This window comes from Fonticula alba, assembly GCF_000388065.1.
Source record: "Fonticula alba strain ATCC 38817 unplaced genomic scaffold supercont2.4, whole genome shotgun sequence".
NCBI classification, from domain to species: domain Eukaryota; order Rotosphaerida; family Fonticulaceae; genus Fonticula; species Fonticula alba.
Window position 1 is genome coordinate 9,617 of NW_009242974.1, and position 14,925 is coordinate 24,541.

General features: G+C 56.6%; 2 protein-coding genes across 2 annotated transcripts; both read left to right on the plus strand.

Annotated features, from left to right (window-relative positions):
- Positions 1 to 763: 763 nt before the first annotated feature.
- Positions 764 to 3,680, plus strand: H696_02546 (hypothetical protein; the record flags this gene model as incomplete). Its single annotated transcript, XM_009496451.1, has 1 exon — positions 764 to 3,680. A coding segment is annotated over one exon (990 nt), but the record flags the coding sequence as incomplete, so codon positions are not given.
- Positions 3,681 to 5,049: 1,369 nt separating this feature from the next.
- Positions 5,050 to 10,546, plus strand: H696_02547 (hypothetical protein). The gene is made up of 6 exons (XM_009496452.1): positions 5,050 to 5,393; positions 5,527 to 5,842; positions 5,917 to 6,041; positions 6,142 to 6,420; positions 6,510 to 6,664; positions 6,731 to 10,546. Exons 2-6 carry the CDS (start codon positions 5,543 to 5,545, stop codon positions 10,339 to 10,341), a joined length of 4,470 nt encoding a protein of 1,489 aa, XP_009494727.1. The 5' UTR covers positions 5,050 to 5,393; positions 5,527 to 5,542; the 3' UTR covers positions 10,342 to 10,546.
- The last annotated feature ends 4,379 nt before the right edge of the window (positions 10,547 to 14,925 follow it).

The window sequence follows — 14,925 nt, forward strand, 5'->3', positions numbered from 1 at the left end:
GCCAAGCCCCAGGCGCGCGCCCGTGGGCACATGTGCACGCGCGCCCGTGTCGCCCGCCAGCCCCGCCCGCCTCCCCGCGAGCAGCACCCTTCGCCGGACATGTATGCGCGCATACCCCGGCACAACCAGCGGCCCAAGGGGCGAAGAGCCGGAAGAACAACACACACACATGCACACTCGAGCAGGAGAACAAAAAGAACGGCCCCGCACGCGTTGCGGGCACATGCCAAGTCACGCCCGAGCAAGCCGAGGAAAAAAGCCGGGAGTAGCGCGCCCCAGGGGCACATGCGCCGGCCGCGAGCCGGCAGACAGCCCGCCCGATCGCCGGGCCCGCCACTCGGGCCAGCTCGACCGGCAGCAGGGGGGGGATGCCACACGCACGTCCGTTCGCGGACAACCGAGAGAGGAGGCTGGGGGCAGGAAAAACGGGAGAGGAGGAAGGGGAGGCCACATGTCTGGCCCGCCCGCCGCCCCCGGGGGAGACACACCGCCCCGGCACATCAATCCCCATGGCCACGGCTCATTGGGGGGCAGGGAGCCGCAGACCGAGAAACACCCCCCGGCCGCGACACACACACGCCTGGCGGGGACGCGGCCGCACGTGCCACCCGCACAGGGCCCCGCCCAGCAACCGATCCGTTGGCAGACGCGCGTCCGTTGGACCCTGGCGCCCGCCCGGGACAGAATCCGCCCCCCGCCGGTCCAGGCCGCCAAGGGGGGGCGCGCACGCGGCAGTCCCGGTCGGATCTCCCACCCGGCCCCCCGAGAGGGCCAGCCCCCCCGCACGCCACCGCCCCCCCCCCCCGCCCGCCGGTCGATCTGGCCCACCCTCCCGCCGGCGAAGGCGCTGCCAGGCGGCCCTCCGCCCGAGGCCGATCGGCACGACCACGCGCATCCGCCAGCGCCGGGCCTTCGACACCCCCTCTCGCCCTGCTCGTGGCCACCGCCTCGTGGCCAGCCCCGAGCATGCAAAGCGCGCTGCCAGGCCAGACCCACGCCCCTCCCCCTGCCTCCAAGGGGGCGGCGTGACAGGTGCAAGGGCGGGAGGCATCCCAACGCCCGGTCCTGCCCTGGCTGGGCTGCGGCGCCGGCTCGGCCCCGACGAAGACATCGCCGGCGCCGCCATACCACCGGCTCCGGACCGATGGCCAGGCGCCTCGCCCTCCTGGCCCAGGCTCGCCGGAGGGCTGCTCTGGCCCCGGGGCCACGCCCAGGGCACGGGCATCCCCTCCTGGCTGCCCTCGCCGCGCCGGGACGCCCGCCGATGCCGCCCAGGCCGCCGCCACATCCCGGGTCATTACCCCCCCCCCAGGCGGGGCCACGCCCATGCCGGGCCCGGGCGCGTACACCAGGCACCCTACTCCACGCTGCGCATATAGATGCACCGGGGCACGCGCCTGCGCGCACAAACACACATGGCCGCCCGTGGACCTTCACCTCCCTGTGCACGCACGCCCACATCCATGGCCGGGCCCAGTGCGTCACCCGGCAGGGCGCCCAAGCCAGGGGCACTCGCGCCCGAGGGAAATGCCCGGCCCTGTCCGCAGCGCCACCCGGCCAACCCCCGACAAGGGAACCGGCCCGTCTCGACGACCCTTTCGCAGCCACCCCCTCCCCCCAGGGGAGCCTCCTGCGCCCGCCACAGCCACATGCGACCCGCGCCAGGGCGGCCCGCATGGGGACAATCCACAAACCCGGGAGACCGACGCTCCTCCCGGCCGGGGAGGGCCCAGCACCCGGTGCCTGGCACTGAGGGACCCGCACCGGCCACGTACGCCATGCAACAGCGAAGTGTGCCCGCAGGCAGGCACGCGCATGCCCGGAGCACAGGAGGCCAGAATTCCGCCCAGCCCCTCGGCAATCCGGCCCCGAGATGGGCGGCGAGCGGCCACGGGCCACACAGGCCACGCCGTGTGACGGGACGCTTGCTGGCTTTTCGGCCGGGCCCCCTGGCGATCCCGGACCCAGTGCACTCGCGCCGCGCATTGTCGATCGCCGCACACCCGCGACCGAGTCCCTCCCACCACCGGTGCCATCTGCCGGCAGGGGGGAAGGCGCGCCGCCCCGACACGGCCCCCGCCCGGGCGAGGCACAGGGACACCCTCTCGCCACGCGGCCATAAAGTCGCGCGGCCGAGAGCGAGCGCACAAACACTCAACCTTTCACATGCGTGGCATCCCCCCGTTCACCCCCCTGCAAAAGAGCCGCGGGCATTCAATTCTTTCCCTGGTATACGCGAGGGGCCTCGACATCAGGGGCGGCACGCAGACACCCCCGGGAGCGCTTTTCCAATCAGAGGATTAATAGACCCCCCCTCCTATGGCAGGCGGTCGTGACCGGGGGGCAGCGACACGGAAAGGTCGGCCACAGGGGCAGGCACCCGGCGATGGAAACGCAAGCCCCACAACGCGGGCGGCACGAGGAGGGAAGGATACCCGACAATGGCCGACCATCACTGGATAGCCGGCTAGCCGCCACTGCGTACACGCTCGTTGGCCGTGGTGGGGACAATAACCAGCCAGGGCTCAACCGACCGCTGGTGATGCGCCACCCACCTCGGCCCAGGTGCCCAGGGACAAGAGACCCGGGCGGGGCGCGAGCGAGTGGGCGTCGGCAGCGATGCGCCCCAATCTTGGTGCGGGGCTCGCAGCAAGAAGGACGAGGGACGCCAACCGGAGCCCCATTCGGAGCCCGCACACTCCCCAGCACGACGCGAAGACCCGCCGACGGGCCGAGAGCGGCGGACACGTAGCAGCGAGCCCATGGAGGCACGAGGGACCAGAGTCCCACAAGCAGCAATCGCGGGCCCAGCGGGGCGGCAGGCAGCCGCCGCGACACAGTCACCCCCGGAAGGGGGCACAGCGCAGGGCACGGACAGAACAAGAACATCCAACCGCCATGATGGCACCCGGGGATCCTTCCCAGCAAGGCGATGGCTTTGGCGATGGCGGCACTAGCGAGGCGCCACGGCCGGCCCGAGCATCACCCCGAACGGACGACCAGTCACAACCAACCGCACCAGGGCGCTCCCCTTTCCCGCGGGGACCACCGACGACGGGCCGCGGCCGGGGATAGCCTCCCGGACCGCGTAAAACCGAAAGACAGCAAAGAGAGGCATGGCGACATGTCAACAAGCCCGGCAGGAGCGAGAGGCCCGGCGCGGCCGGCCCTGGTCGGGACGAACAGAGGCAGCCTCAGCCGGCAGGTGCATGCAGAGAGAGAGATCAGGTCCCGCAGACCGAATCACGCAGGGCACCAAGTGGGAAGGGCAATCGAGGAGTACCGGCCCCATGGAGGACAGCCCGCGGCAGGGCCGGAATAGCACTCTTCCACAACTCTCCATGCACATGCCGAGGATCGGCCTCGGGACACACTCTCCCGGCCGGGGGATGATGACAGACCAAAGAAGGGAATCCCAACCACCACGGACATCAGACGAGAAAAGTCCACACTGACCACGAAAAAAAGGCACACAAGCGCGAGTACGAGTCCAGACGTGTGAGTGCAAGCCAAGGGACCCGTCACGCCGACCGATAAAGCCAGCCCGGGCACGGGGCACACACATGCCATGCACACACCGCGGCAGGGCCAGGCCGACCAAACGAGACGGGCACAGAGACGACACAACGAACCACGCCACAGGCGATGCCATCGCACATGCGAGCCCGTGGCCGCGCCCGGCGGACAAGCCCCGTACACACCGTCGTTCGTTCGGGCAGCCGGCACCGCCCAAGCGAATCACCAGAGGAGAGGCAGGAGCAAAGACAGCAATGTGAGCAGGAGCAAAATCCGGGAGCGAGCAGGAGCAAAATCCGGGAGCGAGCAGGAGCAAAATCCGGGAAGTGGAGGGGGCCGGCCGGCCGGCCGCCGAGGAGAGAAGGGGCGAGGCAGGGGAGAGGGATAGAGGGGCGAGAGCGTCGGATCCCTGGCCACGGGGGCGCGTCAAGAAAGGCATCGGCCGCAGGCGGACTGTGGTTCTTTAGCGTCGAACGACGGCCGCCTCGCACTCGTCGGCGCATTCGGTCGCGGCGGACACCGCAGAGAACCCCCTCAGCAAATTGAGTCACTCTCCAGGGTGGGAAGCCACACGCGCTCTTGATGCACTTGGTTACAACGAACTCCATTCCTTCGAAGGGAGAACACACCGAGGAAGGCACGGCATGGGGCCCACCGGGCTCGGCCCATGCGGGGGGCCCAAGCGGGGAAGGGAGATGCGACCATGCGCTGGGTCTTCGAATTGGGCCTCCAGCCCAGATCAGGATCACAAAACACACCTCGTGCTGGCCACCGGCTCGGCTCGATGAGTCCCCCTCGGCAGTCCTATGCCATCCAAGAGCGTGGCTGAAACACCAGTTGGGCCGTCTCCAGGGCTTCCTCCCGGACCCGGCTCGAACATGGCTCGACACTCATTCCTGTGTGAGTGTCGGCCAACCTATCGACGGCCGGGCAGCCCGCCTCAACCAGCTGGATGTGACATATGCCCGGGACCTACAAACAGGCGATGCATACACAGAGAGCTCATCGGGCAAGGACGCTTCACCGGGAAAGCATCTCTCAACGTTTCACTCCAGAGAGGGAGTGATGGATACATAAGACCTAGTGGGGCAGGCACTCCACACATGATGACTGGCAGGGGCCCAGTGTAGTTGTAGTCATAACGAAAAGACTGCCAACGATTGGTCCCCGGAAGTCCCGGCGCATTTGACCAACCACTAACCTAGTTTCCCGGTTGGTTAGTCAGATAATTCTTAAACTGACACCCCCATGTTGCGGCGTAGCATGGACGAAGAGAGCTCACCAGACGACGGTCATTTTGTTTCCAGGATCCATTTCATTAAATGTTTATTACTCCAGGGCTTCTACGGGCGAATATATTCCCTGAGACCAACGCACATGTGTCCATGCCATATCATTGGCAACACGTGGATGCCTGGAAACGAGGGCATCTCCGAAACCCGACCCGTATCGCCGATGGTCTTCGATCGTACTTATGAGTCGTGGGATCATCATAATAATCGTTGCTTTTTTATATTCATCATCATCATCATCATCGCATACAGGTGTTGTGCCTTGTGTGTTGAACGACTAGCCTCAGAGTGCTTTGGGAGACGATGGATGCAAGTAGTTCATAAACGCACACATATCGAGTGGGTGTCGAGATGCAAGGGCCAAGTAAGGATCGTGGCGAATAGGGACGGATGAGGTACAGACCAAGGTCAGATGTCAGGGCTGCAGGGGTATAAAAGGAGGCACGATTGAGGACAGGTCAAAACATAAAAGGGGCATCTTCCTCTCATTCCCCTCATTCCCCTCATTTCCCTCATTTCCCTCATTCCCCCACTCCCTAAGTCAGAAATAATTCGTCTTCTTCAAATCCATCAAGGATAGTCTAGGTAACATTTCTGAAGATAAACACACAATCCCATCCGCCCACAATATTCTTACTCCTGACTTGGAACTTGTCTTTGGCCTGGTTGCGATGGTCCATCTTTCGGAACACGACTAACGTACTGTCATATATTACAGCAAGGCCACCCCGAAGATGGGAATTCCCTTTCTACACTCTCTCCTTGATGATTCGGACAAAGCTAAAACGACCCTGAAAGAACACCTACGATTGACGGCCAACCCGAGCAATGGTGAGTCCCCAAAAAAAGAATCGAATGTTAAAGAATCTTCGGAAAGTTTAATGTGGCCACTTCCAGTGGACGTGAGCAATATTTCTTATTCAATCATGGAGCATAAATTCAAAAAGGGGAATGAGCTTATTAAATTAGGCAGATGTCCTCATCTGATTGAGAAGTTTATCTTGTCTTTCATCGATTTTCTTTCAAAAGATAATGTATGTAATCAGCATTCTCCACTTCGAATGTCCTATCGGTTATGATATTTGCTAAACCACAGTCTTATTTCAAGTTTCATCCCATTTTCGTGACCGACGGCTTGCGTCCTAAGAGCAAAATGAATAGTGACCCTCGGATCGACAAGAGCAATGACACATATTCGTTGTGTGAAGATGGGAAATATAAATCGCCAGAAAGGTACTCGCGTATCCCCAATATGTATCAACCCAACATGATTACATTGATCAAGGCTTAATTACCAATTTGAACTGACTCTCCCAAATTAATTACAACTAAGCGGAAGCACGTCAAGGGCCATTGTAGGTGAACCTGCCTCGGAAGATCCCCCTCCGTCTTCTTCGAAGCCGATAAAACTAGGACAGGGTCCATCGGACGAAGATCTTAATCAATTGGCTTCCTTAAAAAATGGGATGCCTCATTTGATAAGAATTATTATTTGGCACCTCTCGACCAAAGAGCAACTGTTCCCAAAAAAGTTAACATTCGTCAATTCAGCAGTCGAAGCTGATGATTTATTGACGGAGCTGAGTCTAGATTTCGGCATTCCTGTTTTAAGGTCCGTGAACTCGCGTTTTTCCATTGATGGAGGCCATTGTTTGAATCAATCAGCGTCTGACTCTCATGAATCATTAATTGGTTTATCAGCGGTGATACGGATTTCTTGATCCGCGGTGAAGGCTTCATACCTATGAGTTCCATTTTGCAAAAGGTCGTATTGGATGAGAATGAGCAGTTTAATTTCAACGCCTCCTCGATATTGGACATGGATTGCTATTCAACGAAAAAGGTCTTTTCGCAAGGTGCGCTATGAAACCGAGAGAATGGCTTCGCTGTTTAGTCGAGATTCTCAACTAACATATTAAAAGAGTTGAGCCGGAAGACCCCATGGATTCCCTTGTTTCTTGGAAGCGACCATGGACCGCCAGATCCTTTGGTCATTGAGTCGACAATTGGATTGATCTTAAAACAGGTGGTTGAGTCGGTTAAGAACAAACACACGACATCTACGTGTAAATCGACTGATGATTCGATCGAAGAAACAATTCTACATGTGATCGATTTAACACGACAAAAAATTACGAACATTAAAACAGATACCAAAAAAAAGTTAAAGGAGAAACAGTCGGAAGCAAGAAAAAGGGGATTTGGTGTGGCATTGACATACTTAGAAGGTAAACCTAATGGCGAAATCAAAACCGATACTCAAGGCAATAATGAGTCGGCCAAGACGCCATTGGGAGAGGCAATCAAACTTATAAGCAACAAGATTATCATGCTTTTGGTTGAAAGCCATATGGAATCATTTAAGAAAGAATTAGGCAGTCTAGTGAGAAATAAGTATTGTGGGGCGATAAAAGCGGCAGAGATAAATAATCAGCCCTGTAAATATGTCAAGGCAGCAATCGAGCCTTCAATCGAAGAAGGAGTCCTAGCTGGGATCAATTGGTTAAAGCATGAACTATGCTCTTCTATAAAACCCGAAGAAATTGCAGACGCGATCTATCGTGAGATCATGCACCAGACGGATGTCAGCAGAAAGAGTGGCTGTGAAGCAATGACAAGGGAGCTCGGAGTGGCAATCAGAGATACAGTCGATGAAATGGTTGATGATATTATTGGGTTAGGCCAGTTGGGAGATCACTTAAAAAATGCAAAAGAATGTTACGACGCCCCAGATGGAGACTATGTCAAAGCCAAACCAAAGGCGAGGTATGGTCGGAAGCATCCTGGATTCAACCTCGATTATCTCTCCATAATCCTTCATCGGCTCCCATATTTCTCAAGCAATTACGGTGGCTTGGAAAAAGACAAACTTTCCGCGGATTCTCGAAGTGAAAACATAATCATTGTGGATGATAACCATCGGCAAAATATCTCAAACCACCTGAGCGGTCTCCTGGGGCATAAAATTATGGACAGAATCCTGGCCGGGAGACGCTCGGATCCCCTAAAAATGAACAAAGAACAACAAACCAAGAAAATCCGTGAAGGGCATTGTAATGATTGCCTTCAGCTTCAGTTTTTAAGACCTGAACAATCCATCCCACGAGATATTAACCTGGAACTGACGTCGTCAATTTGTATTTACTATTCAGCTCTTAAATTATACATTCGTAGCTTGTTTGACAATAGTCGCTACTCGACTCTGGAAATTATGAAAAAGGTTCATAAGTTATGGCTGACCGAAATACAGATGTTGAAAGCACAATTGATCATAGCTTTAAAAACACAGAGCGGAAGTATTAATTTCCAAAGAAATGGCTCCATTTCGGAGATTGATTTTGATAGGCGCATAACCGCGATTGAACACTTTGTCCGGGAGGGCAATCCTTTAAGTTATGTATGCGACAATGTATCACGGAATGAGCATCGGCGGATTTTGTTTGCAGTCATCTATGTTTGCGATTTCATGATTGAGACAGTTGCATTATCTGTGTGTGTGGTCTTGGGATTATATGGATACCAACAGTCTGCGAGAGTTGAAGCAGTAAAGTCAGGATTAAATGAAACTCTTACTAATATTACCTATGCTTTAGCAAAGGTATCCTACGTCTTTCAACAACAATTTACGTTTAAGTATAACCGGAGTGTCCACAGTCAGATCTGGACTCTTCAATTTAAAATCTCTTCGGGCAACCTTCTCCAATGGATAGACGAAAAAGACTACCAGGCTATGTATTCCGAGGTTTCTGCGGTCTCCATGGATCAAAATAAAGCACCATCAATCGTTATGAGCAATGTCTCAAATCGCAGTCTTGCGTCAAACGATAAATGTAAAACGTGTGTGTTTATTAGAAACAATATCCCAAGGGAGAAAACTCATATGCTGTGGGCTCCTAATAATTCTGACAATGGAGATGGTCCGACCATCTGGGATCCTACTCGGCTATCACGCTTCCTTTCTTATTTGGTCTGGTCAATCAACGAGTTTTTTCCCGTGACACATGTGGAAATGCACCAATTCCATGCGGACTCGGAGAAAAGGATTGTCTACAATATTTTCAATCGTAGTTGTATGTCGATTGGCGACTATGATTCGATGAAAAAGAATGAAATTTATTCCAAGACTATCGAAAATCGCAAGTTTTTTTCTGCGCTTGGCAATAATGATAAAGAACTAGGAGTTGCCTCATGTCTCGAGAGAAACTGGAAAGAACTGGACGAGATGTCATGGGAAAGAACAAATGCCAACTGTAAGGATATGAACTTTTCAACCCAAGACCGTGATATCTTAAACAACAGTTTACGTGATATGGAATCAGAGTGGTTTATGATGAGTGTTCCAAAGGATCGCCAAACTCATCCTGATTATCCGGCTAATATGCTTTGTTATACTCTGATAAATTTCTTGCTTCAGAATCAAGGTCAAACGATCGATCGTATTCATCTGGCATTCATCATCATGCCATATCTCAACAATATCAGTCTGCTCAAAATTAAAAACAGACTTGTGAAACTTAAATTGAGGCAAAAAGAAGATGGCCAACTTTCTATCCGTTTCTCTTCAAATCCTTATGCCCATGAGAAAATTATCACACACCCAGATGCCAAATCCGTTCTCAGCATTTACAATATGGTGATTCTTATTTGTTTAATGAGGGGGAATTCGACCGACAACACATTGACTCTAAAGTCATTTCTCAAGGAGGTAAATCTCACCGGCCCAGTTCTAAATTCAGCTGTCGCGTTATTGGAAAATCCAGATTGGCTAAAGCTCTCTGACGGAGACTATCAGAGTGACTTGGATGTGGTTCTCACTTGGTGCCTACGGAATGTGGAAAGAGAATTCATTGATGGTAGGATCACAAGAATTGGCCGCCTCTCTCGGGGCGGATTCATTAACAACCATTTCCCGGACCTCATAAGCACTTACCAGAGTCTGAATCTCAACCAAGAACATAATGTGCTCAATGATGAATCCAAGCCCGACTGCCCCTCTAATGTAACCATCATTTCTGATTTCGACCGTTTATATAAATCCATCTTGACATCCGAGTCTCCCTTATCAGATCAAGTTAAATCCTCTTTTAACAAGATTACAACTAGAATGCTAAATTTTCCTACCATTGAGGAAAATCTTTCAATCTCTCGCCAGGCTCTTTCCCTTATGTCTACCAACAAAGACACTATCAACATGACGGACTGTTCCAAGGAGCTCTTGCGACCTTTTTTATCATCATTAGCAGAATATGTTCTCGGGATCAAGGATATGGGGTCGAAAAACCATCAATTCTCATTTGATCAATATTACCTCGGTCTGCAGTATGCCCTCGATATACCCGTTGACCAAAGAGATCGGCGCGACAAAGAGCGGCTTATCACTGGTCTGTCATTGGCGTCCGCCACGTTGTCTTCATGGATGGATATTCATTCAGCGCTTGTTGGTCGTTGGCGGGCTTTGAATCGGACTAACGCACAACCTACTTCCTGGGTTGCTCGTCGTCTCATTCACTTTATGAGCAAGTGGTCCTTCTAGGTTTTCCATCCCCTTTTTATTTTCCAGCTTTTTCTCCCAATCCTATTCTTGCCCCTTCTTCATCTACTTTTCCCCGCTTTCCCCGTTTCTTCCCTCTGTCGCCGCACTTAGCAGGCCTTGTTCTTTCCCTCCTTTTCTTTTATCTTTTTCGCTCATTCTCTCCCATTTTTCCTCCTTTTCTCCAATGCACCCACAACCATGTCAATTGCCAGCGTATTTCCTTTTTGCCTTGCACATTGCTGTCCCCTTCATGTACTTAGCGCATTGAGACGAGTGGATGAGGGCAATGTTTTGGATGGGCATTATGTCTTTCCTTACGCATGTCTTTTATTTGAGTCTATGGCCTATCTATCCGGTTGATTATTTCGCAATTGAGTGACAGCTGAGACGGCCCCTCTGTGCCAGTGTGCCTGATAGGGTGGTGATTATCCTTTGGGGAATATCTCAACATGGGTTGTATTTGAATCTGTCACGCGGCACTGTCCCATTCCCTGCTCCTTGAAACATCGGCTGCCATAATGTGCATCGCATCTTGGTTTCCCCGTCGGCCGGGAATGGCCGCCCCTTCCCATCCATCTCACAGCTGCAGATTGCCCGGCCAGATAGTTGTTCCCCGCTGAGACGAGACACGTTCCCACCAGGCAATAAGGGCCCGCCCCCCCCCCTCCCCCCATAGCCCGTTAGCAGTGCCAAGTCCCTGTAGAGGACGTGTCCAACATCGATCTCTGCCCCGACAGGCCACAATCCACCGAGTCGATACGCCATGTGAGCTCTTCGATCGTGGCACAGGTCCGTAGACTCGGCGTCGTCATGAACGTCACTGACAGACTCCTTTCAAGAACATACCGGGGGTACCTTCCTTTGCTCGCTGCCCAGGAACGTTCCTAGCGTGCCATACAGTAAATGATGCATGATACCGTGCTTATTCTTTTTACAACCCAACATGGCACAATGTAATGGCAGCGACATGACCACGCACCACCAGGGGGTACCGAAATTTGTCACTGCGTACTCGGCGGGGAGACGTTTATTGCAAGGCTCCCGATCTAAATGTGTACTCGATCAGTGAATTAGTTGGGGCTTGCAGCACGGAATGCCTATGGGTGTGTGGGCTGTCCGGATATAGGAATTGCACGACCTCATACCGCGAGACGCAGGACTGCACCACCTTGGAGTCCCTGCCCGCACCCCGAACATGACCAAGTTCGTGTTGTCACCATGGATGGTCGTCACTGTTGTGGGATCGCAGCATCTAAACATGCCGGACGATCATCGCCCTTGATGATACAAGTATGGTCCCTGAAAGAAGTCCCCAAGGCATTGGGCTCATCGGGAAGGACTCTGATCGATACCATAACCGTCCTAGCCCGATGAGAAGCGCTATTCACGAAAGAGGCAAGAGACTACCGGCATCTTGTGGAACAAGCAACATTACCGACAAGTCGAATGCTGTGCAAACGTTCCTTCCATAACCATAGCTGGCATGCATCTTGACGCGCAGGCTCCCGATTCTAGATCGTCCTGCCGCTATCTGCCCACGCGAGCCACCACGAAGATGTTGCGTCGCCCGGGGAATCTCTACCTTCTCCCGGACTTAGGAGATTACGAAGATTCACTCAGGGTCGCCATCGCGGATCAGCTCCATGACTCTCGCTAAACGTGCTTGGTACTCGTACAATCATGCACCCGGCGGCGCTGTCCAGATCCGTCACCTTGGAGGCGACAGTCGCAAAGCAAAAACGGCAGCTCGCTGCACATCGTTCATGGGCTTAGTGCGCCATGCGCCGGGCTGAGGAGTAGCCTGCAAACGCGAGGACCGCCCGGTCGACAGCGGCGTCTACCACTCACGTCCTTGGTCTTGTATCATGCTTCCAATGGCGAGCAACACCTTGGCCATCCATCCGCACTGGGCATACCCTTGAAAGACAATGACCAATAATACCCTCCTCGAGCAGAAGATACTCCTCCCTGAGAACGATTCTCCAGTGATATATACTCTTCCGATCCCGGGAGACAGACACAAGGGAACCACACACCCGCTCCCGATGTATCTGGGGGCCTCAGTCATGTCCCACCATCGCGGGGGGCACACTCTTCCTATACAAGATCTGATTTGCCTCGGGATGCATCCGCTACACTTGAAAGCGACTGACCACGCTCTGCTGTTGACTGTGCCTCCGACTCGGAGTAGAGCATTTGGATTGAGGGACATCCAGGGGGGGGAGTCGCCAACCTTTCGGGACTCCGGGCTTCTTTCTTGGTGGCAGAGCATGCGGCGCAGCATCGACGGACCGGGCACAGTGCTTCGCCGCGGCCACTGTTTGCGAACAGAATGTGCAACCTGGGCCTGGCGACAGACAGGAATCGCTCCTTTTGTCGAGCTGCGAGGCGGGCAGCATCGGCCTTCCGACGGGCCGGAATGAGGATGCCGGGCAGGCGTCATCCCCTACAGTCGGAGGTCTCGAAAGAGAATCGGTACACAAGAGGGCATTCGCCACGAGAGGTCCGTCCTGCGCGGACGTCGACCCCCAAGCCTGGCAGTCGCCACGCATAGTGCGCCATGATCTGCTCGGGCAATCGGCCCCTCGTCCAGGGCGGAGCGCACACACTCATTGCACAAGGAAACGCCCCTTCGCCATCTCGGCGCCGACCCGAGTGCCGGGGAAGCACGCCCTTGGTCCATGGGATCCCGATCACCGAGACGGCATTTCAGATGGGCGGCCCCCAGTGTGGCCCCGCTGCCATGTCCGATCCCGGACGGGGGCACCCGGCCGTGGCGCCGCACGTCCCCTTCGGCCAGGGTGCCCTTGCCTGCCTTGCAGCAAAACACCCCCGCAGGGACATGCTCGCGCCGAGCTTGGCTGCACGGCGCCCGTTTCCCCCAAGTCAACCATCATGCCTGCCGGGCCAGGGACCGGGAGCATCCATACACCGGCCCGCCTCGCCCGGCGTCCGTCGCAGGGCCACCTCCCATGCCCATACTGCCCGCCGCATGTCCCGTTCCGATCTGCTCGGGGCGGGCCGGCACCTGGCACGGCACACGTGTGCCCCCACCCAAGATCCTGGGCCCAATGACTCCCCCAGGTGCGCCACGAATGACGCCGACCCGCCCTGACCTGCCCCAAGCCACCCGCGCCTGCCCGTCCTGCAGCAACGAACCCGGTGCCAGTGCGCTGGATCGCCGCGTTCACAAATGGCCCCCTCGGCGGGACAGAGCAGCCGCATGGGCCCATCGCACACCCCGCCTCCCAGGCACGTCGGGAGAAGGGGTCCCGGCTTCGGCGAAGCCCCTGCGCCCCGTCGGGCGACACGTGGCCCGCGTGGCAGGCAGATGGCCTTCGAGGGGGCCCACGCCCCCTGGCGACTCGTTCGCCAAGGATGCTCGCCGGGGCGCAGGGGCTTCGCCGAAGCTGGGACCCCTTCTCCCGACTTGCCCGGGCGATCGACCGCCGGGGCCACCTCGGGGAATCCTCGCAAACACTTGCCCTATCCCCGCCCACCCGCTTCACATCCGGCCCAATATACTCAAACCAGCCCACACGGATGTCAAGCCCGAAAGCCCCCTCGGCCCACGCGCTGATGTCCTCAGCCGGCACCACGGACCACCGACAGGCGACCCGTGTGCCGCCATGGGCTTAGTCGCTCCCGGGGGGGAACACCAGCATCAGAGGCCCCCACTTGCGCACACACACAGGGGGACGCCCCACGTGGCGCCCGATGCCGAGACCACCCCAGCTGGGCTTTTGTTATTGTTTGACGCACTCGGCGATGGCGAACATTCGCCCGAGTAAGAAACATTGGCTGCTCGGGCCCAGATGGCCCATGGTCGCTTCCCATGGCGCAACTAAAATCACCCTCGCCATTCGCCCACCTTCTCTGACCCCGTTCAACCAACATGCGCCGAGTCGACTCCCATCGCGAAATAATCCGATTAAATAATCCTGATATTCATCGGCCGGCCCGGGGTGGCACTCCGCCGAGCGTTGGCAATCGGGGAATCATGGCACGGTCGCGGCAGTGTGGCTTTGCAGATGCCTCCCCGGTCGGCGGCCTTTCGTCGCTTCCCAGTGAGCCCTCTCCTCCTCGCCGCCGGGATGTCCCCCGTCTCATGGCACGGCATCCCCGAGAAATGGGTCTTCCTGCCGGTCGATGCGCCGATGGCGACGCAAGCCCCCTGGCTTCGAGAGGGCACTGCTGAGCCTGCCCGCGCGGTTTGTCCCATTTCCCCCCGGCCACCCACATCGTCCCGCATGGACCACCCCTGGTGGACACTCACCAGCCCCGGCCCGGTGGGTCCGTGCCCTGCCGTGACCTACCTCCCGAGCTCTCCGCGCCCGGGGCAGCCCGACTTGCCACAGCACCCAGGCAGAGACGGGATCCCGCTGACGACCAGGCGTGGCACGCCTCCCACGGTGTCCGCGGTGCCACCTCCTCAGCATCAGTCGGAGCTCGGTCCGGCTCTTCCTCGGCCTCGGCCGGCGGGAATCCCAGAGCCAGGGCCATGACCTCGACCATCCAGTGCCGTGCGCGCTGGCCCATGCCCCGGGGCTGGGATCCGAGCTCCGCGAAGGGGAGAGGGCCAAA